The sequence below is a fragment of the Eupeodes corollae genome, chromosome 3 (assembly GCF_945859685.1).
Source record: "Eupeodes corollae chromosome 3, idEupCoro1.1, whole genome shotgun sequence".
NCBI lineage: Eukaryota > Metazoa > Arthropoda > Insecta > Diptera > Syrphidae > Eupeodes > Eupeodes corollae.
This window is the reverse complement of record NC_079149.1, coordinates 134,768,943-134,791,975: the sequence shown is the minus strand read 5'-3', so window position 1 is coordinate 134,791,975 and position 23,033 is coordinate 134,768,943. Positions and strand designations below refer to the sequence as shown.

At 34.6% G+C, this 23,033-nt stretch overlaps 2 protein-coding genes across 2 annotated transcripts in view; both read right to left on the bottom strand.

The window, feature by feature from the left end:
- LOC129950829 (uncharacterized) overlaps nucleotides 1-17,307 on the bottom strand; it is a 67,086-nt gene extending 49,779 nt beyond the window's left edge. Inside the window, exon 1 of the mRNA XM_056062747.1 lies at nucleotides 16,178-17,307. Coding sequence (XP_055918722.1) covers nucleotides 16,178-16,316 — 139 coding nt within the window. The 5' untranslated portion in view covers nucleotides 16,317-17,307. The remainder of the gene's footprint in view (nucleotides 1-16,177) is intronic.
- Nucleotides 17,308-20,708: 3,401 nt separating this feature from the next.
- On the bottom strand, nucleotides 20,709-21,860 carry LOC129950139 (uncharacterized). The gene is made up of 4 exons (XM_056061975.1): nucleotides 21,716-21,860; nucleotides 21,366-21,653; nucleotides 20,955-21,300; nucleotides 20,709-20,892 (listed from the first exon to the last, which is right to left on the bottom strand). The coding sequence occupies exons 1-4, from the start codon at nucleotides 21,724-21,726 to the stop codon at nucleotides 20,779-20,781; spliced, it is 759 nt and encodes a 252-aa protein (XP_055917950.1). The 5' UTR covers nucleotides 21,727-21,860; the 3' UTR covers nucleotides 20,709-20,778.
- Nucleotides 21,861-23,033: the final 1,173 nt, after the last annotated feature.

Below are 23,033 nucleotides of genomic sequence, written 5' to 3'. Positions count from 1 at the left end.
CTCTTTTTGTTACGCGTTACTTCTTTAAAACGTGATTTATCACTATTTATTTGTTCATGTACGCTTTTAAGTCGCAACAATTGAACTTAAAACAAACAACAATATCAGAATATAGTAATTTTAAAGAAATTATCTACAAAAATATTTTGTTTAAGAATTTAATTATAATAAATTCCAATGTAGACTCATTTAAGTGATAAATATGTATTTAAAAATAAATAATATGTATTTTATTTGCAATAGGTGCTAATTTAGAGTTCATTGAATATTGTTAATTTATTCCATCTTTGAAATTGTTTTCGTAATTATTCAAGACCACGCAAAGCTTCTATGTAACGAACTATTGAGCTATACACATTTTAAAGAGAATTGATTCATATCGGGTGTTTTTTTCAAGAGCTTGAGAACTTTGAGGACTTTGTAGCTTATTGAAGTAGCCATTTAAACAACAATGATCTTTGTTTCATTCTTTTATTTGTTTCATACTAATTTTTTACAATTTTGAATCATTGTTCTATCATGAAATGATACATGGTCATTTGCAAAATCTTTAGTTAACAGAAATGTCATTTGACATTTTAAGATTCTCAACTGTCAAACTACATACAAGAACCATCAAAACTTTTCAGGCAACTAAAAAAACACCCTATACATTTATACTCTTTGTTTATTAAAAAAAAAAAAACTATACATAATGCAAGTATTGGGTGATAAGCAATGCGTCCTGTTGGAGGATTTTAACGCGCGAACCGGACAAGAACAATGTGTGTCTTTTGGAAGCCGCCCTGTCCCAAGAAAATCAAAAGACGCAGAAATCAATCTTGGAAATGGGAAGTTCTTTTGATTTGGCTATAATGAATGGTACTAAAAAAGGAGACGAGGAAGGTAAACTTACTTTTATCAGAAACCCAGGTCAATCTGTTATCGACTATCTTATGACGTCCACTGATTTGATCGGCAATTTATTTGATTTTGACGTGGATAGTCAAATTTATTCTGACCATATGCCATTAATTACAACTCTAACCATGACATATTAAAATAGTCCGAAACAAAAAATTTGCTTCTCCCTAAACTTAAATGGCAGACAAATTGTGTTGGAATATATCAGGCAAAACTAAATCGCAGTATTACAGCACACGGTCTATATGAGCACTCGCCAACTATGGAAGCTTTGCAGAGCGTGATAACATGGACAGCGGTCTCACATCTCCCAAACACTAAGTCCCTTTAAATAAAGTCGAAGCAGTTGTAGCCAAAATTAAAGACAACAAAGCTCCCGGGATTGACAGGATCCCAAATGAATTCTGGAAATACGCAACAGTGGAGTTTCTTAAACTTCTCACAAAAGTGTACAATGATATTTTCACTACAGGCAAAACACCGGATGCTTTAAGAAAATCAATACTTTTTCCCATATTCAAAAAATGAGATAAGACGGACCCATCCATTCTCAGCTCATCGCTCAAAATCTTCATAGACATTTTAAGAAGCCGATTTGGAAAAATTATAGAGGACATCTATAAAGAAACAACGTATGCAGTATAGGATGGGCAAAATCTATCTGATTGGTTTCTTGCCTTAGTAGGATTGAAACAAGGTTGCAATCTCAGCCCTTCAGCTTTCTGCCTTTATATCGAAGATCCAATAAAAGACATGCTCTGTGGCATAACAATTGATGGGTTTCGGAATCTCCTGAATCTCTTCAGTAAATCATCACCAAATTACGGAATTACTGTTCGAAGTGGAATCTAACAGTAAACCTTGACAAATCAAAAACAATGGTGTTTTGGAGTGGATCAGGGCGATTGGCTGCAAACTAGAAATGGTATTAAGGACCAAGTTGAAACTGTGAGGGAACACCAATACTTGGGTTACACTGTGACGAGCAACTTAAACCTAGAAAAACACCTAGTAAAAAAACTTTCTTCATCCAAAAATGCGATTGGGACGGTGTGGAAAAATGTGTATGGTAACAAGGACCTAGCATTTAGTGCAAAATACAAAGTTTTTCTCGCAACGTCTGAATCAATAATGCTGTATGCTGCGGAATCATGGGGCTGGAATCAGTCTGAAACCACTGAAAAACTCCTGAGGTTCTTTCTAAAGAGGCAGTTCCGACTACCCAACACAACACCTAACTACATGCTTCTCATTGAAACCGGTCTATCACCCTTACATCTCTCATCGCTTAAACTGCACTTCAACAACATTACCAAGTTAATGTATAGCCATGTGGATAAAGTTGCAAGAAATATTGCTGTTTCGATTATAAAGTCGCAAAGCATGGTTTCAGGAATGGAAAAACTTAGCGGACTCTTGTGAACTCTCTTTCAACCTAACTTTAGATAATTTACAAGAATGGAAGCCATATCTTAACAGTCTATTCGAAAAGCTCCACTCTAAATCAAGAGAGAAAAGTATAGAGGTAGCTACTAGTTCACTACATAGATTAGGAGAATCCAACTACTTCAAGGACACCCATAACATTGAAAAAATATCATTGATTTTCAGGACTAGAGGTGAACTTTTGCCTCTCAATTTCATTCCACATCGCAATGACCTATTACTAAGCTGCTCCTTATGTAACAACAACGAAAAAGAAAACGTACTGCATTTCATCGCAAGGTGCCCGATTCTAGCAGAAATTCGGCGACAAATATGGCAGAAAAGTTATATGGAACAAGCGGAATTCATTGAAATTCTAAATGGAACAGATTGGAAAAAACTATTTCAATATTTAAAAATAGCACTTAACTATAAAAGACAGATAATAAGAGAAGACTTTTAATATAAAATTGTATATAACGCACCATAAAACAACAAAAATTGGAAATTTTATTAATTAAGGCTATCATCTGGTTTACGACGGCCCTTCCGGCCATGCCACTAAAGATTGAAATTTAAATTTAAACTCAAATGTTTTTTTTTTTTTTTAAATATTATTATGAATGAATAAATCTTATAATAAAATAATGATAAAAAAAATCTACATATAAACAATGTTATGGTTATTAAATATCAACACGATATTTGATAATAGTTGATAATTATCAACAAAATTAATGAATCGGTATTATGGTGATCAATATTTTTGATAAATAGTGAATTTAAAGATCTATTGTGAATAGCTTTTTTGATAAACTCGTTGACAAATGTATCAAATATTCGTAAATGGTAAAGAATTGTAAATTAAAGTAGTTTTTATGTAGTTTTTATTGAATATACAAATTGAAGAACGAAATGCCTGTACTAAAATTGTTCTTTGAAGGCAATTGTACTGAGGAACGAAGGTTTATCGTGCAAGCTAAAATGAACAGTATTACGAGATGCTTCTAACCCACTGGACAAATTATAAATTCATGAATTAAAATAAGCAAATTAAACTTGGTATGACGGCTGTCAAAAATTATGATATCTATCAAATTTTCTATCAGCCACAAATTCTTCGTTGATAAATAGGCATGTACCATCAACTGAGCGCTCAGAGATTTATGAAAGTGGTAAATAAATACAAAATAAGCTAACTATTCTACTCCTAAATAAACAAAATATTATTTAGAAAAAACATAAATTTATTTAATGAAAACAACTAACATTATTCCGCCAAAACTATTTATAGACCAAAACACAAGAACTCAACACAAATGACAAACGTCAAACACCAAACAAAACCTATTCACAATCGTATATTGATTAGTATTCACAATGGGTGAAAAATTATCATTTGATACTCATAATACCAGATTATCAATAAATTGATAGAAGTTGTCAGTTATCAAATAATCGATAGTTGATAGCCATTATAGGGCTGTAAGATTCCAAAAAATAATTTACTTTTAAGAAACATAATTTATTTGAAATAAAATTGTTGGCAACTCTTAAGGTTTAAGAGTACCTATGTACATACATTATTAATGTTTTCTATTTATGAAGATTTTCTATTATCTTATGTCTGTTTTCTAAATTAATTAATTAATTATTGCAAATAGAATCTATTATACGATCATATAAGCGACCGACCGATGAATTATTTTAATTGCTTTATGTTAGTTAGTAATTTTAAATTGGGTCTTGAAAAGTAGAAGACTTGTGGTTGGTTACCTCATCGACCTACATAAAAGTATAAAAGGACATTTTTCTTTAGTTCAATATATACAACGACTTATTCTCTTTACGGTAAATAACTTGGCTTGTTTTAAAGTTGTAAGAGCCTAAGAAAGTTAATTCATTGATAATACAATTTGAGGCCAAAAGATACTTAAAACTTCTCTTTGTCCTTAAAATAAGCATTGGTTTGAAAGTTTAAACTAGATTTTGGCCAAGTTCAATACTTTCCATGAGTAATATTCATTTGTCTTGGTGGGGAATAGGAAAAAACGTAATAATAAACATCAAGTCTAAAAAATTTTACACTAATTCTACAAACTTAATGACTTGCTTATAAACCAAAGAAAGTTTTTATCTTGTGTTGGTCTAATACATTTAGTTAGCGTAACAAAAATTCGGGTAACCACCGATAACATGTACAAAGGATGCAGTGATGAGGTAGAACAAGACAACACTGCCCTCTTCTTATTACACTGCCCAACACTATGTCACACTAGAAACAAATTCTTATGCTGACAGTTCTTCAATAATCTTAAAATACTTAAAAATATTCCAGGAACTAGCAATTTTCATTAAAGCTCCTCAATGGCTTGAACAGGACAATCCATAAATGTCATACGTTTAATCACTTAATGGGTCTACATTAATCTAAGTGTGGCGATAACGTCATTAATCGCCAGCCCATTAACCTAACCTAACTTGGGACAATACATGGTTAGGTTAGGTTATAGTGGCTGTCTAAGATGGAAACGGACACAGTTTAATGGCCCATTGTGACACCACATGAATCTTGAGGCTTCCTCCTAAGCTCAATGGAACCAGTTTGAGTCCCTTACGAAATGTGAGAGCCTGTTTATGCTGATATGATTTAGATCGTTTAGATCGTTAAAGAAGAATTCTCCTAGGTAATTCTTGCGTTTTCGAGCCAGAGTAGGGTATGTGCAGAGAAGATGAAGAACTGTTTCTTCCTCTTCCTCAGCTTCTGCAAAAGTCATTTGAGAATACACCTAGTCTCTTGGCGTGTTTTCCTATTAGACTGTATCTGGTTATCGAGCTTATATGCGATCTGCTAAGAGAGGGCAAGCACCTTGAACATTTTAAATCTAGTGTAAGCCAGATGGTTTCTAGACTTGACACGTGGTGATGTTGTTCCACCTGGTGCCTGCCCTCGTCACAGCGTCTTGTATTAGCAACAATTTAGAAGTAGCGATTGGTATGCCAGTACGTGCCAAAGGTGGTAGGATGGGCTGTACTGTACCATTCCTGGCCAGTTCATCTGCCTTACAGTTACCTGGAATGTCTCTATGGCCCGGCACCCAGCAAAGGTAAATATTAAACTGTTTTGCCATCTCCATTAGAGATGATCGACAGTTATGGACTGTTATAGAGTTTGTAGAGACAGAGTCCAGAGATTTGATAGCAGCCTGGCTACCTGAGAAAATACGGATATCAGATGTTGATATAACGTTTTCCTTAAGCCAGGACAAGACTTGTTTTATCGCCAAAAGTTCCGCCTGGAACACGCTACAATGATTGGAAAGGCGGAATAAGGACTTAATTTCAGTCGATCAAAATACACACCTCCACCAATCCCTTCTTTTGTTTTTGACCCATCTGTGTAAAAATGGATTGACTCATCCTCCAAGAATGTCCTATCCTCCCAAAAAGATCTGGGAGGTAAAGAAATCTGGAAATTTCTGTCGAATTGCAGTTGGGGGCACCCCCCCCCATCTTTGCTTTGGAATTGGTTCTAAATACCTAAGAATTACGGAGTGTTAGACCACTGCCACGAAGCTTTGCGGCGAATAGCAGAGATTGCAGCTATTTGTTTGGTAAATATGTCAAGAGGTGTTAGGTAAAGTAAGGTGTCCATTGCCGCAGATAGGGTCGTGCGAAGCGATCAAGTTTACATAGGCAAGGTCAACGTTGGACTTTATTTAACTTATCGCTGTTTATACTATCTCTTAAGCAGTCCGCCATACTGCTACACCATACATTAAAATCGGGCTGATTACCGTGATTCTGGGTTGTAAGCCCCATTTATTACCAACAGCTTTTTTGCAATGAAAGAGAGGAACAGTAGCTTTTTTGACTCTTTCCTGTACGTCGCGTTTCCCATTTAGTTTTTTATCTAAGACAAGACCCAGGTATTAAGGCTCGTCTAAGAATTTTAATATATACAATACATAGAAGGAGAAAAATTCAATTACTTCTTAAATAAACAAACAATCCAATAATCAAGGGTGCAAAATAGATAGACATTTGATTTGTTTTAAAAATTTAAAACTGAAGTTTCTGAAATCCATCACTGTTTTAAAACTTATTGAACTGTTTTAAAACTTCTCTTTTTTCAAAAAAATATGAATATTAATTGTGTGGGTACTTCTTTAAATTTTCCATATGCAGCAAGAAAAATTCTATTCGAAAAATGTCAGTTCAAGGTCATATGCACATAAATGCATATTCGAAAGAAAATCCAATCAACCACAGGTTTTGCAAATTTTATAAATTATTCAATATCTTTCCGAATTTCCAGTACAAAGTTAATTAATTTAAATAAAACATAAGTTGTTTTATTTCTTACCATCGTGCCACGACGACGACGCGACGACGTCACGCCACACGACCGCTCCGCTACCGTTGATTGATTCGTACGTTTGAAAATGCATTAGGTTCAATACATTACACACAATTTCATGTAAAATTCAAAATAATTTAGAAAACAAAATAAGAAAAAAAACTAAAAACTTGCAATTGCAATGACAATGCTAATTGAGTGTAATAAATTGTAATTGAGAAACGTGTTACGAGTAGTGTAAGTACAATGGTTCATTAGAGATGTGGAGGGGGAGTGTTTCAGCACTGAAAGAAAACATCGTCAGATAGGCAAACAAAGCACCTACTTTAAAAAAAAAAGCTCCTGAAACTAGTCAGATGAAAATTTGTGGTTTAGCTTCTTGCTTGATATAAAAATAGTTACTTTAAATATGGGACAATGTTACTTCCATAGTTGCGGTCGGTCATTTCAAAGTACGTACATATGTGGTACTATTAAGTAGGCTTTAAATGACAATATATTTTCATTTAATAATATTTTTATATTTCTATACATGTACATATGTAGGTATGCATAGACTACAAGGCTTCAAGGCTGACAGAATGTCTATTCCTTGGCTCACATTTTGAAGTTTTTCTTTTTCTTGTTCTTGTTCATTTCTTGATCCTTTGTTTATTTTTCCTCATTGTCTGAAAGTTTAAAGAAAATGTTCATGGTGTGGTATAGGCTGCAATATGACTATTGTTTGATGACTCTCTGTGTTCTATTTCAATTGTGTGCGACAAGTAGAATACACGAATTAAAAGTTAAAAAAATAAAAAGTTTTAGAAGACCTAAATCTTTTGCACATGGTTGCCCCTAATTAGTATTTTATATAATAATAAATAGAACAAAAAGTTCTATTAAAAAAAAATCATTACCGTCTTCAAGAAGTCGGTTACAACAAAATTTTAATCGATATAGATTTCAAAAAATTAATTATATAATTATTAACGCTTTGTTCTCAAAAATATTATCCTGTGAAACGGATTGGTAAGATATAAAATTAAGATTCTGCAAATCAATCAAATATTCTGCACACATTTTTTATATCCGGTTGAGAATGGTTGAGAGTTTTAAGTCACTAGGCCCTTGTTCTCTACGGACTGTTACGCCACTTAATTTATTTATTTAAGTTCGAATAGTTTTTGAAAACTCTGGAGAATTTATAATTTTGTATGCTGTTTTCAACTAAAGTGGATTCAAGATGTCATGAAAAAGATTTGTATGAGTAGACAAACGAAATTTCCCATAAATTGCACTTTTATAATGGCTTCCAATTTTGCTTGTGATAATATAATAGAACCACTTGATGAAAATGTCATACAATATTTTTGTTTGGTTAAAAAAATCAAATCAATGTTTGTAAGAGTTTTAATATTGATTTCAAAGCAAAGATTAATAAGCCACATTATGTTTACTAAAACTTTTAACTAAAGACCAAAGTCAAGTAATTTTAGCATGACATAATAATAAAGGCATAAAGTGTTATAATAATGCCATAGAAATGAAAAATATGAAAAAACGTAATGTCCATCATTAATTAGAAAATACTAAATTTAAAAACGGTTAATCGTATCATGCAGGAGGTTAACCCTAACACCTGAACTCAATGAAAGGTGCTAAAGCATACAAAAAACATGTACTCCGAAGCGCATTTATTTTAAGTGACGGAATGTACTCTGAAGAAATATTTATTCGTCGCTAAATGTAAAGCGTTTAACCCCAAGTTTATAAAACCAATGTTAGGACTTTGAGGTAACAGCATTATACGAACGTAAGGATGGTTAAACTAAACGGTGATTTTTTAAGAGCTTGAGAACTTTTTAAAAAAAAAACGCATAAAATTTGCAAAATCTCATCGATTCTTTATTTGAAACGTTAGATTGGTCCATGACATTTACTTTTTGAAGATAATTTCATTTAAATGTTGACCGCGGCTGCGTCTTAGGTGGTCCATTCGGAAAGTCTAATTTTGGGTAACTTTTTCGAGCATTTCGGCCGGAATAGCCCGAGTTTCTTCGGAAATGTTGTCTTTCAAAGCTGGAATAGTTGCTGGCTTATTTATGTAGACTTTAGACTTGACGTAGCCCCACAAAAAATAGTCTAAAGGCGTCAAATCGCATGATCTTGGTCGCCAACTTACCGGTCCATTCCTTGAGATGAATTGTTCTCCCTCAAAATGGCCATAGAATTGCGAGCTGTGTGGCATGTAGCGCCATCTTGTTGAAACCACATGTCAACCAAGTTCAGTTCTTCCATTTTTGGCAACAAAAAGTTTGTTAGCATTGAACGATAGCGATCGCCATTCACCGTAACGTTGCGTCCAACAGCATCTTTGAAAAAATACGGTCCAATGATTCCACCAGCGTACAAACCACACCAAACAGTGCATTTTTCGGGATGCATGGGCAGTTCTTGAACGGCTTCTGGTTGCTCTTCACTCCAGATGCGGCAATTTTGCTTATTTACGTAGCCATTCAACCAGAAATGAGCCTCATCGCTGAACAAAATTTGTCGATAAAAAAGCGGATTTTCTGCCAACTTTTCTAGGGCCCATTCACTGAAAATTCGACGTTGTGGCAGATCGTTCGGCTTCAGTTCTTGCACGAGCTGTATTTTATACGGTTTTACACCAAGATCTTTGCGTAAAATCTTCCATGTGGTCGAATAACACAAACCCAATTGCTGCGAACGGCGACGAATCGACATTTCACGGTCTTCAGCAACACTCTCAGAAACAGACGCAATATTCTCTTCTGTACGCACTGTACGCATTCTTGTGGTTGGTTTAATGTCCAATAAAGTAAACTGAGTGCGAAACTTGGTCACAATCGAATTAATTGTTTGCTCACTTGGTCGATTATGTAGACCATAAATCGGACGTAAAGCGCGAAACACATTTCGAACCGAACACTGATTTTCGTAATAAAATTCAATGATTTGCATGCGTTGCGCGTTAGTAAGTCTATTCATGATGAAATATCAACCAACATGCGTCTCCAGCCATCCCAGTCCCTAGTTAGCTGTCTCCAATTTCGCACGCCAAGTTGGTTGGGGTCTTCACCCACATGAGTGCGCCACCTGAGTCGCGGTCTTCCTCTAATGCGCCGTCCCTCGGGATTGGATTCGAAGACCTTCCGGGCTGGAGCGTTGATGTCCATCCGCTCTACATGACCTAGCCAACTTAGACGTTGGACTTTAATTCTGCTAACTAGTTCAGTGTCGCTGTACAGCCCGTACAGTTCGTCGTTATATCTTCTTCTCCATTCTCCATCTATGCGTACGGGACTAAAAATCACCCGAAGAATTTTTCTCTCGAAGCATCCTAAGACGCTCTCATCTTTCTTTGACATGGTCCAGGCCTCAGCGCCATAGATGAGAACCGGGATGATGAGTGTCTTATAGATGGTGATTTTACATGCTCGAAAGAGGACTTTACTTCTCAATTGCCTTCTCAGTCCAAAGAAGCAGCGATTTGCAAGAGTTATTCTTCGTTTGATTTCAGCGCTGGTTTCGTTGTCTGCATTAATAGCGGTGCCTAGGTAGACAAAGTCCTTAACTACCTCAAAGTTATAGCTGTCCATGGTGACGTTTTGTCCAACATGATGTTGTTCAATAGTACCCGTGGCATGACGGTTAGTGCGTTGGACTGTCATGCAAGGGGTCTTGGGTTCAATCCCTGCCTGTGCCACCTTAATTTTAAAAAATTAATTTTCGCGGGTACTGCCTCTTGCGAGGAATTGACAAATCCTTCAAGAGTAATTCTTGTCATGAAAAAGTGCTTTCTCAAACTAGCCATTCGGATTCGGCCTACAATTGTAGGTCCCTTCCATTCCTGACAACAGTACTCGCACACAGGAATGGTTGAGAGTTGTAAGCCACTAGGCCCTGGTTCACAACGGACTGTTGCGCCACCCCATTTGATTTGATTTTTTTGATGTTGTTCAATGTCCTTTTTTGATGACAGCATATACTTGGTTTTGCCCTCATTGACCACTAAACCCATCTTCTTCCCTTCCGTCGCAATGCTCAAAAACGCTCCACTGACATCACGCTTTTATCTTCCAATTATGCCAATATCATCTGCGTATCCGAGTAATTGGATGGACCTTTGGAAGATTGTGCCTCTATTGTTGACGGTTGAGTTTTGCACAATTCTTTCCAGAACGATGTTGAAGAAGTCGCATGCCAGTGCATCGCCTTGTCTAAAACCTTTTATGACATCAAATGCATCGGTGAGATCTTTTCCGACCCTGATAGAGCCAAAACTAGACATTGCTCTGTATAGCTCTTCCCTATGGATGCTGTCATACGCGGCTTTAAAATCGATAAAGAGATGGTGGGTATCGATTGAAGCTCCTGGATTTTTTTCCAATATCTGCCGTAGTGTGAAAATTTGGTCGGTAGTGGACTTTCCTGGTCTGAAGCCACAATAAGGTAGAGAGGTTCTTATATGCAATGTTAAGGAGACTGATGCCTCTGTAGTTGGCGCAGTTTAGAGGGTCTCCTTTCTTGTGTATCGGGCACACTATGCTGAGATTCCACTCATCAGGCATGCTTTCTTCCAAACATATTTTACAAATGAGTTGGTGCATGCTCCCTACCAAGTCATTGGCCGCTATACCAGCTTTGTTTGACTTAAGTTTAGATATAGCTATCTTCACTTCGTCAAGGTCGGGTAGGCGGAATTGTTGATCTGCATCGCCGAGGTTAAGTGGTTCTATCTCTTTTACAGCGGAATTCGGTTCGTCATTGCTGTTATATAATTTGGAGAAGTGGTCTTTCCATATTCAAGGATTGTTTAACCAGGGTGGAAATATGTTCAATTTTTTGTTTTAGATTTTATAAAAGGGAAAAAGTCGTGTAAAGGCGTACTGCAAACAAAGTAGTCTATGGAAGATACGGTAAAACCCAAATAAGTGCCTCACCTTAATAACATATACTTATGCTGGTTAAAAATAAATAAATAAATTGGGTGGCGCAACAGTCCATAAAGATTTAAGCCTAGTGACTTACAACTCTCAACCATTTCGTGTGCGAGTAATGTTGTCAGGAATGGAGGGGCCTACAGTTTATATGCCGAATCCGAACGGCTAATTTTAGAAAGCACTTGACAAGAGTTTCTCTTGGAGAATTTGTCAATCCCTCGCAAGAGTGTCAAGCCGTGAAAAGACTTTAAATGGCATAGGCAGGGATCGAACCCAAGACCTCTGGCATGACAGTCCAACGCACTAACCATCATGCACTTACGAGTATACTGGTTAGGCAGCTATAAAAACCTGTTTAAGCTGTCCAAGGCACTTATTTCTATATTCACCATTGTAGTAGATTAAGACTACAATTTTTTCATTTTTGAAAATTAAGGCATAACATAATAATAACTACTTAGGGAGTAAAGTTGTTTTTCAGCAGATTTCAAATGTTTACTTAAAAGAATTTTTAAAGTTAAAATTCATTTAAATTTAAAATTTTTGGAATTTTTAAACAGTATTATCATACTATTTAAAAATGTTAATGATTTAAAGATGAAAGATTCAAAAACTAATAAAAACAAAATGCAAATTTACTTTATGATAAATTAAATGAAAAAGAAAGAATAGTTGCATTTAACAATAGAAAGGTAATAAAATTAGTTAAATATAAAAAGTTTATCATCGCGAGTTTCCAGAGTATTGTCTAAGTCTCGTCTTTAACCGAGTGCTGCATCAAATCATCTTTATGGGCAGGGGGATGGAATTCCACAATCGAACCGCGTGTTTACAAAATTGACGACTAGAAATAAGGTAAGAATAACGTAATGGAGTCAGATCATAACTTATAGTTGAACGAGGGAATTGAATTTTGCTTTTAAGATATGGTGTTTTTTTTGTTTGCAGAATACTATGAAGCTTGCTATAAAGTTCTTAAAGCAAATACATTTTCGAGAGAGGCGCCATGTATTATTTTCGAGTATGCAGAAATATGTTCATATCTCCGCAGACCAAAGACATACCTTGCCCCACTGTAACCTCCATTTTCAATTAGACCTAGAGAACAGCTATATCGAAGTTCAACGTCGTCAGCATACAAATGAAATGACAAGTTCAATCCTAGAGGCGGCAGTTCATTTATATACATGGTAAATAGAAGAGGTCTCAAAATTGAACCTTGGGGGACACTTCGACTAAGCGGAAGGGAGGTAGACGTTTGATTATTAGATGACTTTTAGAATTTTGATTTTCAAAAATGAAATACTTGTGCGACTTACGAACTTAAGTGAAATGAACTTACCAAGGTTTTACTGTAGGTGTATTATATTATATAATTACGTTTCTCTATTAAATTTAGTTTTCTTAAATACTTGCACAAAATTAGTAATTTTTCAATTTTCGAAGTCTTTTTAATTTATTTCATTTGAAAAATATGATAGTACTCGTGGCGTAATGGTTAGTTGGTAGGACCGTCAATCCCGAGATGTTGGATGCCTCTTGGGAAGAATTGACAATTCCAGAAGAAATTTTTGTTTTGAAAAGTGCTTTCTAAAATCATCTGTTAGGATTAGGCTTACAAATTGTACATCTACAATTTATCTTCTTATACGGATTATATGGAATCTTGATTTATTCGAGAAAATATGCGTCAAGAAAAGGTGTAATGGTCATCTTCTGATGAGCCCAACCATTACATCGGAGCGAAACGCATATATGAACACTCTTATGCTGGTTTCATTTTAAATCATATATATTGAAATAAAAACTGTAGGACTGGTTGAGAGTTGTAAGTCAAAAGACCCTGGTTTTCTACGAGCTATTAGGCTACCTAATTTATTATGTTTTTTTTTTAATTTAAAAGCGAGATAAACGCGTTTGGAAACTTTAGTAGTAAAATCATGAACAATTTTGCAATACATTTTATACGCTTAAATCCGAAATTCTTATACTTCAAGGTTTAATATTTTGAGGTCCAAGGGTACAGTTTAAAATTAATTCTTTTAAATGTTTGTATTATTGAACCTTTTCAATTTTTGTATATACAGTGGTGCTACAAACAATCCGGATTTGTTTGTTCAAATTTATTAATCCATGTTTTGCATATTTTTTATAATGTAATTAGTTCATACAAAAATTAAAACAATTTAAAATAATCCACACAATAAATGGTGTTAACAAAAAATAATACAAATTATAAATTCGTCTGCTAAAAACTAACCGGATTTTTGTCACTAAATCTTAAAAATTAATATTTTGAACAGCAACCTTTATTTTATAAGTTGAATTTGCTTTCATCACTGAAGAGCATACTTTTCCATTTGCTTATACTCCAGTTCAGATGATTTTTTGCCAATTCAACCCTGATTAAATATTTTAATTAAGAAATTGAAAGTCTTTCCGATACACCTATCATAGTTTACCTTTTTTTACGATGTTTTTTTAAGTAGTGGCTTTTTTGCTGGTCGGAAGACATAAAGACCGAATCCCCTTAAACGACTGACTCTTTACCGTAGATGGCGCTTTAGATAAATTTAGATCCTCAGAGATGTTTTTCGAGGACGCAAAAGGGTGCTTAAAAACAAAATCCTATATGCGCCTATCTGTTTTAGCTGTTGTTTTGCGAGGGCGTCCACCACGATGTTCATCTTCTACTGATTTTCCGCTTCTAATCTTTTTGATAATGTCATAAACCGTTGAAATTGGAATTTTCAGCATTTCAGCGATTACATTGTGTTTTGTACCGGCTCGATACTTTTCTAACACTTTATAACCAATAGCGTTTGTGTGACGTGTTTTTAGCAATTTTATTAATCGAATTAATTTCTATTTAGACAGCTCACAACCTGCTTAGTTTCTTAAATTAATTATGTTATCCAAATGACAAGAAAAACCGTTACCCAAACATCAAGACTCGAAGTTTTGTATAAAATCTGGTTCGTTTTGAGCAGGGATGTTATGGAGTGAATTAACATATTTCATTATTATTATTATTTATTTTTTACCATCAGATGATTATTTTTTTAAAGTAATTATAAAGTATTCCAATATGTTTTTGAAATAAATACAAACAACGAATTCAGTTTGATTTTTCCTAGTTGATATTAAGGAAGGCATTATAAAAAAATCCGGAATGTTTCTAGCATAATTGTACATATGTATGAGATATTAAATTTTCAACAGAATGTAATACATTTTTGATCATCAAATATTATTTAGACAATATATAAAAGCTTTTTGGAAAAAAAAAATATAATAAAAAAAAAATAACGGTTCTATCGGGGTTACTCTTCTGGGACAATACAAAAACATATTTTTTATATTAATAAAGTCTAGTTTAAAATTTAAAGAAAATGTGAAAAATTCATTTTCAATTATTTGAATTTTCAATTTTTAACTAAAACGTTTATTTAAAGTTGTAAAAACGAATAATTTGAATATGCTCAAGACCTTAATTTCCAAGATAAAAATCAGTAGAACCAGTGATTCAAACTGTAGGGGCGAGGCTTAAAAGACTGAAGGATTCTACTAATTATATATAATCAATCTAAAGTATTTATACTTTTACGGTGAGTGTTTTTAAATTGGTACTTCTAAACCATTTTGTCAAGTTTAAAAATAAAATTAATATACGATGTACACACAGTCCAAAAAGTCTCCGTAGCAGCAGCTTTCTTTTTGTTGATTCGAAATAAAATATTTACTATTGCAATATATTAAGAACGGGTTTTTGAGAAAATCATAATTTTTTTTAAATTATTAAAACTTTTTTTCAATGTTACCACTTTGGTTCTTACATTTATTCCTAATACTCTTTTTTCAAAAAAAAAAAAAGCACTAAAATTAGGCTGCTGTACGGAGACTTTTTGGACTAAGTGCATGTAGATGGCATTAGCAGTTATTAAAAACCAGCGACTTTATCCTAATGGGCCTAGTAATACTTTTGTGCTAAGTACACAGTGTTTACTGTCAGCAGGGACATCTCTTAATCTTAGAGGTTGAGTGTTTATCGTAGTCACAAGTGTAAAACAATTTTATTTTTATTGCAGCTATGTGTAAGATAAATATTCAGAAAGCTTCAAATCAACCTATTTGGTATTTATTGCTTTGTTGAAATTATGTTACTTCATTTTGTTATCTTATCACATTAGGTACCTATAATAATTATTATAACCCAAATACATAACTCAGAAGTCTAGAGAATGTGAAGACATATTAACTAAGTCCACAATCAACGCATTCTCCATGTTGATTTGTTGATAAAGAAAAATGTGTGCAAACTCAAAAAGGAAAAACACAAAACAAAAAATAAAGAAAATACTCAAGAACCACCTGCCTATCTACTTTTGCAGATTATTTATTTGCTCCTTAAAAATAAAATACATATTTTAAGTCAAACATAATAAATTATTTGATTTTTTTTTTGTTCAAGTATTGTGGGAATTAAACATAGTTTGTAGGTAGGTTTGTATATTTGCTCTTCCTGAGGCCCATCACTTACCTTCTGCCAGCACATCTTCAACTGTCACAGACACTCGACCCACTACGAAAACTTTGCCGACAAAACTGTTCGTCTCCTTGGTGGTGGTGCTGTTCTCGAGCTTCTCGTTTTTGTCGAATTTGGAAAATATTTTCTTCATTGTGCCTGATGTTGTAGTTGCTGCTCCAATTCTAAGTTGTTTTAATTTTTCGCGAGGATTAACCTTTCCAGATTCGTGCTTCTGTTTCTGTTCTTAGTCGGATTACAGGAGAACAGAAACAAATCTTAAAAGACTTGAAATTGGGTGGCAACCTGGCAACACTGATAACACCCCCTGTTTGCACAATTGTATTCTTTTTTTTATTATTGTAAAGCACAGTTGTTGTCGAGTCACCGTCAAACCCTCCTCTCGATCTGATCTTTTCTTTAAGCAAGAAAAAAAAAACTTTTATTTAAAAAAAAAAAAGAATCAAACAAAATAATTAAATAATAACACACGACGACGACGACGATTTGGCGACGACGACGACGAACTAGACTTGCATATTTTTTCCTTTTATTTTGCTATTGGAAAAGACGACACGACGACGACGTCCAACGTTCAAGATCCAATTCTCAATTCCGAAACCGAAATTGCACAAAATTTTCCTTTGCTTTGGAAAAAATAAATATGGAATTTCAGATACGAAGCAGATTATGGGCGTTAAAACATTTTAATTTTTATCACTTTTCTATTTCGATTTTGTCCAAATGAAGATCGACTTCAAGTGGTTTGATTATTTTAGCGAATTATTTTATTTTTCTTATTGAATTTGCAAAAAATTTACATTTTTCAGGATTTTCTTTTTGAATTCTTGTTTTTGTTTGCGTCTCGCCCACACCACTCTCTGCTTAAGATTCACGAATCGATTTTATTGGGAAAAGAAAAAGTTATGAAGTTATTTAAAAAACGTATTTGTGGCTATGTTTGATTGGGATTGTTTAGGTTTGGGATAGTTGATTGTTATTTTAATTTGTTGAGGAAATTGTTGGATTTTAGAAGAGTTTTGAATTGGTTTTGGGAATAATTAAATTTTTAACTCGAACTCGGTAGTTTTTGGTTTTTGTCGTCCTCACCTGGAGAACTTTTCACTTTTTTGACGATTGATTCCCCTTTCTCTCGTCGACTGAGAAACGTCATTGTGAAGTGGAGAGTAATGGAGAGATGGATAGAAATGGTTTTCTTATTAGTGTGGATAATGTAGTGTTGAAAGCGTAGTGCAGGAGGAAACTTTACACAACAGGGTGATTCGATGAATGGGCAAAAAGAATACAGGGTAGCACTATTGGAAATTATATGAATCTTGACATTATAATATTTTAAAGGAACGTTTATTTTACTTGTTTTATTCTCTTTAAATTTGCAAGTACATAAATAAGATTATCATTAGTTGAACTTTTTAAGGGGAGGAATGCAGCTGCACTAGAGCATAAACTGTTAAAATAATGGTAAAAATGGGTGAAACAAGAAACTTTACGACGATGTTCAAGCGAAGTAAATGAACTTATGTTGATATTATCACCTATCAATTTAAATGCTCGGACATATATAAGTCTTGTAGATAACAGCCATATCAGAAGATGTGAAACATTTCTTGCATCGCCTAAGGAAACCTAAATCCCTTGCGTCATTTTTGGCGACATCGCGTATGTGATCGTTCCACAAGAGGTTGTTGGTGATGCACATAACCAAAAATATCGAGATGTACAGTGTCCTCGATGCAAGTGCCATCCATTAATAATGCCAAGGGGTGTATATCTCTCTTTAACGATACAAGACAGCATTGGGTTTTCAAAGCATTAAATTCCACTCGGTTTTTTAATCCCCATTGAACAATGCTGTTTAGGTCGGAATTTAATGAGCTTATCATATTTTGTCGTTGCAGTTCCACATCCGAAGAAGAGGGATGTGAGTCTGAAAACGAATATGATACTGGATTAGATGTTGCAGACAGAAGATCATTAATAAAAATGAGAAAGAGTGTTGGAGAAAGAAGAGAACCCTGGGGCACACTAGCATTTATTTTATGAGTTTCAGACAGCAATCCATCTAATACTACTTGTATTGAACGACCCCAAAGGTAATTACTAATCCAATGAAGCAGGTATTCATGAAAACCGAAAGCACGCATATTCGGTAAGAGAGCCGGATCCAAAACATATCAAATGCTTTTCAAATATCAAGTGCAATAATCTTACTTTCTCCAAATCGATGTAAAGATTTGCTCCAGTCTTCGGTGAGATGAACCATGAGATAACCAGTGGACTTTTTGCTTCGAAAGCCCTACTCACGGTCATTAAGAAGCTTTCGATCTTCAAGATATTTCTTGAGCTAATAATTAATCAGCGTTTGGCCTTGGAAAAAAGGGACATAAGTGCAGTCGGTCGGTAATTAGAGGGTGATGAAGATTCGCCTTTTTTGGAAATAGGCTGAACAAATTCGGTTTTCCATCCGCTCAGAGCGAGGCCTGAGCATACGGAGTGGTTTTGCCAGGCGGATTTATGTGTATTTAGATCTCTAAGTACTCTTGCCACAGTACGAGTGCGAAAAAAGATTGGTCCCGTAGAATCACTTACTCGCTCAAGTACTGGCGGAGTCATAACACTCACTGGCAGCGCAGAATTTGCTTCGAACTGACTAGCAAAGAGATAAGCTTTCTCTAAGGAGCTAACAAAAGGCGTGTAATTGACAACCAGCGTAGGAACCGATGAAGAGGAAGAATTCCTCATGTTTTTTATAAATGACCAAACATTTGCTTTTGGACATTGCAGTATTTTTTGCCGTAATTTTTGTTCATGTAAAAATTTGGTACGTCGGATATGGGCGTTGCAGGCCTTCCTGGCTTTTTTTAACTTTTTCCGGCTTTCCTCAGTACGGTTGGCTTTATAGCAACGCAAACTTACTTCTTTGGCCCTAATAATCTCTTTACAGCTGGCATCAAACCATACGTTTTCCGTTTTCCTTCGGTCTGATGCTCTTAACCCTGTTCGGTATAAAAGTACTCATTCACAGGAGAACTAAACTTGTGATCATATCAGCGCTGGCGTCAACGTCACTATCGAGGAAGCATAGTGACCCGTTAAAGATCCTGAAGTAATTATTGAGACCGTCCCAGTTGGCTTTCTCGTATTGCCAAACGGTTCTCTTAGGAGCTCTTTCTTTAACTGAACAGATATAACACAATTGTCAGGTGTGCCTAGAGGAGAGTGTACTTATCAGGGTCAGAGGTAAGAAATAAGTCAAGAGTGTTTTCTGTCCGACCTTCAACGTCCGATATTCGGGTGCGCTCGTTGACCAGCTGAGTTAGGTGGTTCAACTCAGCGAAGATTTCTGCACACACTCCATCGGGTGTTGTCTGGCCTGAATGTTGAAACCATGAAGAATTGTGTACATTGAAATCGCCCGTAACAACGATTTCAGTGCGAGGATAGGACGAAACAATTCATTGGGTGGAATAAGAGAAAAGCATCAAATTTACGAGAAATTGATACTCTTTCTAAATTAGGGCTTCGATAAATGAAGCAATAGTGAATAATTTGCTTATTTACGGAGAATTTAAACCACAAATAATTAAAAAAGGAATTGGTGCAAATACCATATTGTGGTAAGAGCTGATAAGCAACATCATTCCTAATGTATATGGCAAGGCCATGGTGGGAAAAGAATAAAGGCACCAAGCCTTCCATCCATCCTTCTTCAAAACTATTTTAAAAACTTGGTGTGATTACCTTTTTGAGGATGTTTGATTCAAGATAAGAACATCACAAACCTTAGAACAGTTCTCATAGCGAACTAAAACAACTGATTTAAGAAAGAACTTTCCAACCACGAAAGAGATTTTGCCTTTTCTCTTAAACTTCGAAATTTCATGTGGTTTGGGATCCAAATTTCCTATAAACATTTCAGGACCAAAAATAATGTAAATATTTGTTGGCAAAAAGAACTGAAATTTTGGATTTCAAGTTTAAACGATTTTTTTAAGTAATGCAATTCCTGAATTCAAAGTACGCAATTTGCATAAAAAGGGGCTGGTCTAAAATTAGACCTAACTCTGAAACATTACGGTTTTTAAGATTGAAAATGATTGGAAAGAGATTTCGCACAACCGCCAAAGTCCTTTTTTCAAAGCTCATTTTTAAGAGCTATTTACCGACATTTTAACGGATAATACTCTAGTGTACTAGCAAGTTGTACCAACACCCCCCTAAGAAATGCTCATCATACTCATATAAAATACCAATATTCGTTCTTTAACCGTATTAGGCGAATGTGTGTCTCCTTTACCACTTTGTCTTTTCCTGTCAATATTCAGGAACTTAAACTAAGGCACATCGTTTCAAACTCTTCTTGCTTTCTTAGTGCCCACAGTGTCTTTGGCATAAATAAGGTACCAGAAACCTTTTGAGTTTCAAAAGCTGTATACATTAATTACCTTACTTGCCATTTCAATACGTATTTAGGGAAACGTTTCAATCAACTCCAGAGAAGAAATAACGAAGTAAATAAAACGTATAATTTTCAAAAGTAGAGGGAACATTTATTTAACTTAAAATCTACAGTAATAAAAAAAGAATATCATCATCTATAGGCACCTGCTTATGAGTTCATTGATAGCTTCTTTCCGATTACCATATTCCCCACCTCGTTTGTAACTAACACTGACTTTCTTTTGCCAACCGTCCTTAGGATTATTTAGCTAAAAAAAGATATTTTAATGAGTTTACCAAAGTCCTTCAATGCAAACGAACTCTAACTTACCATAAATGGACTAATGAAGGAAGTTACTGTGTCGAAATTTGGTCCAACTGTGAAGATCTCGTGAATGATATCCTCCAAGCAAATAATTCCCTTCTCGCCGAGTTGTTCTTCAATCATTGTATTCGATTGAATTGGAGTTTTCTTTTTCTCGATCATGGCGAACCCTTTTTTGAACAACAATTCTCGGATTGTAGTCAACGAGGGATATCCATAGCACACAAAAGGCTCTGCCAGTCTCAGGAGAATCTGGTTTTCCTTGCTATTCTTGAGGAATACGGTATGATGGCGTTTTGTCATGTTCCACGTTTTGAATATTTTATTTGTTGTTTCGTCAAAGATCTTTTTCCTACAAAAACCAAAACAGAAGATAAATACAAATAAATCAAAAAAGTAAATTCTTCTCTAAATTACCCTGCGTGTCTCATAACAACCAAAAGATTTTGGTTTGTGTCTTCTTCTCTCGTCACTTTAGTATGCAACAAAGTTTGCCTGATACGCTTGGAAGTCCTTTCGGCTTTTATGTAGTTCATAACAAAGGATTCGGCACGTCTGAACTTGTGGTGTTCCTTTGCTTTGGCCAGGCGCTTCACACGTTCCTTGCGTTTCTGCTCGACCACCGATTTGTCTTGAAGAATTCGGCGCTTACGATGGGCAAGAACTGCAACAGTTTTGCCAGGAAGTTTGTTAGGCACAGCATATCTAAAAATTTACATATTTATGTATTTTTATTGTACAAATTAGGTGAACCTTTTTAAACTTACTTGTCGGACATATTTTTAAGTAAAATTTAAAGAAAGTTTAAAAGAAAAATATTAAATTTGTGCACTGTTTAAACGTAAACACGTGCGGTAGAAAAGAGAGATGTCAGAATTTGAAATGAGCGAACGTCAAAATTTAAAGGCAAATAAGCGTGAAGTTGGTTGGAGTTTGTACACTTAAAACAAAATGATTGTAATTTAAAATTGATTAAAGAATGTTTTCATTAAGTTATGTTCACAAGCTGTTTTTTTAAACAAGAATATTGAAGTTTTTTTTTAAATGAGAGCAAGTAATTTTACAATAGATTTTTTTTTAAATAAATTTAAAAATTGACAACAGGTGCATTAATGCAATATATTTTGTATTCTGAATCACTTTATCTATGAATTTCATTATGAAAAATTTTAGAAGGAAATAAAAAAGATTGACGTTTTTAGATGGTCTTAAAAATGGTGGTACCCGTGGCGTGATGGTTAGTGCGTTGGACTGTCATGCAAGAGGTCTTGGGTTCAATCCCTGCCTGTGCCACCATAATTAAAAAATTAATTTTCGCCGGTACTGCCTCTTGCGAGGAATTGACAATTTCTTCAAGAGTAATTCTTGTCATGAAAAAGTGCTTTCTCAAATTAGTCGTTCGTATTCGGCCTAAAATTGTAGGTCCCTTCCATTCCTGACAACAGAACTCGCACACAGAAATAGTTGCGAGTTGTAAGTCTCTAGGCCCTGGTTCACAACAGACTGTTGCGCCACCCAATTTATTTATTTATTAAAAATGGTTTTGGTTTAGGTGACGGATTTTTACACAACTACATTTGTCTTTTACTTGATAGCTCAAAAGACAATGAAGTGAGTTTGAAATATGTATTCGCTATTTCAGAATCTAATGTGAACACAGTGTTACTTAATGCCGTGTGTGGATTGTCTTAAAATGTTAGGTTCATTTGACGTTTGGTAAAATTTGACTAAATAGTACTGCAGAATATTCTAACAAACATTATTTTAAAATTAATATTTTTGTACACTAGATTTTAAACAAAAACAATTAATTGTAACTTTCTTTCAGAATATTTCTTTTATCTTTAAGGAATTCAAATCAAAGTGTTTTTAAAAAGTCCCATTTGATGTAATGCAATCAGCAAAAAGCCAAATTCAATCCCATTTTGAACTGAATGTCAACATTTTTCGACCTTAATTTTTGAAAAACAGTTTAAAATCGCATAGTTGAAGAAAATTGTCTTCTTTTTCACCCAAAACGACAATAAAAGGAATATCTGGTATATTTGTTTCTTTGGGAAAAAAAGAATTTTAAGGAAATTAAAA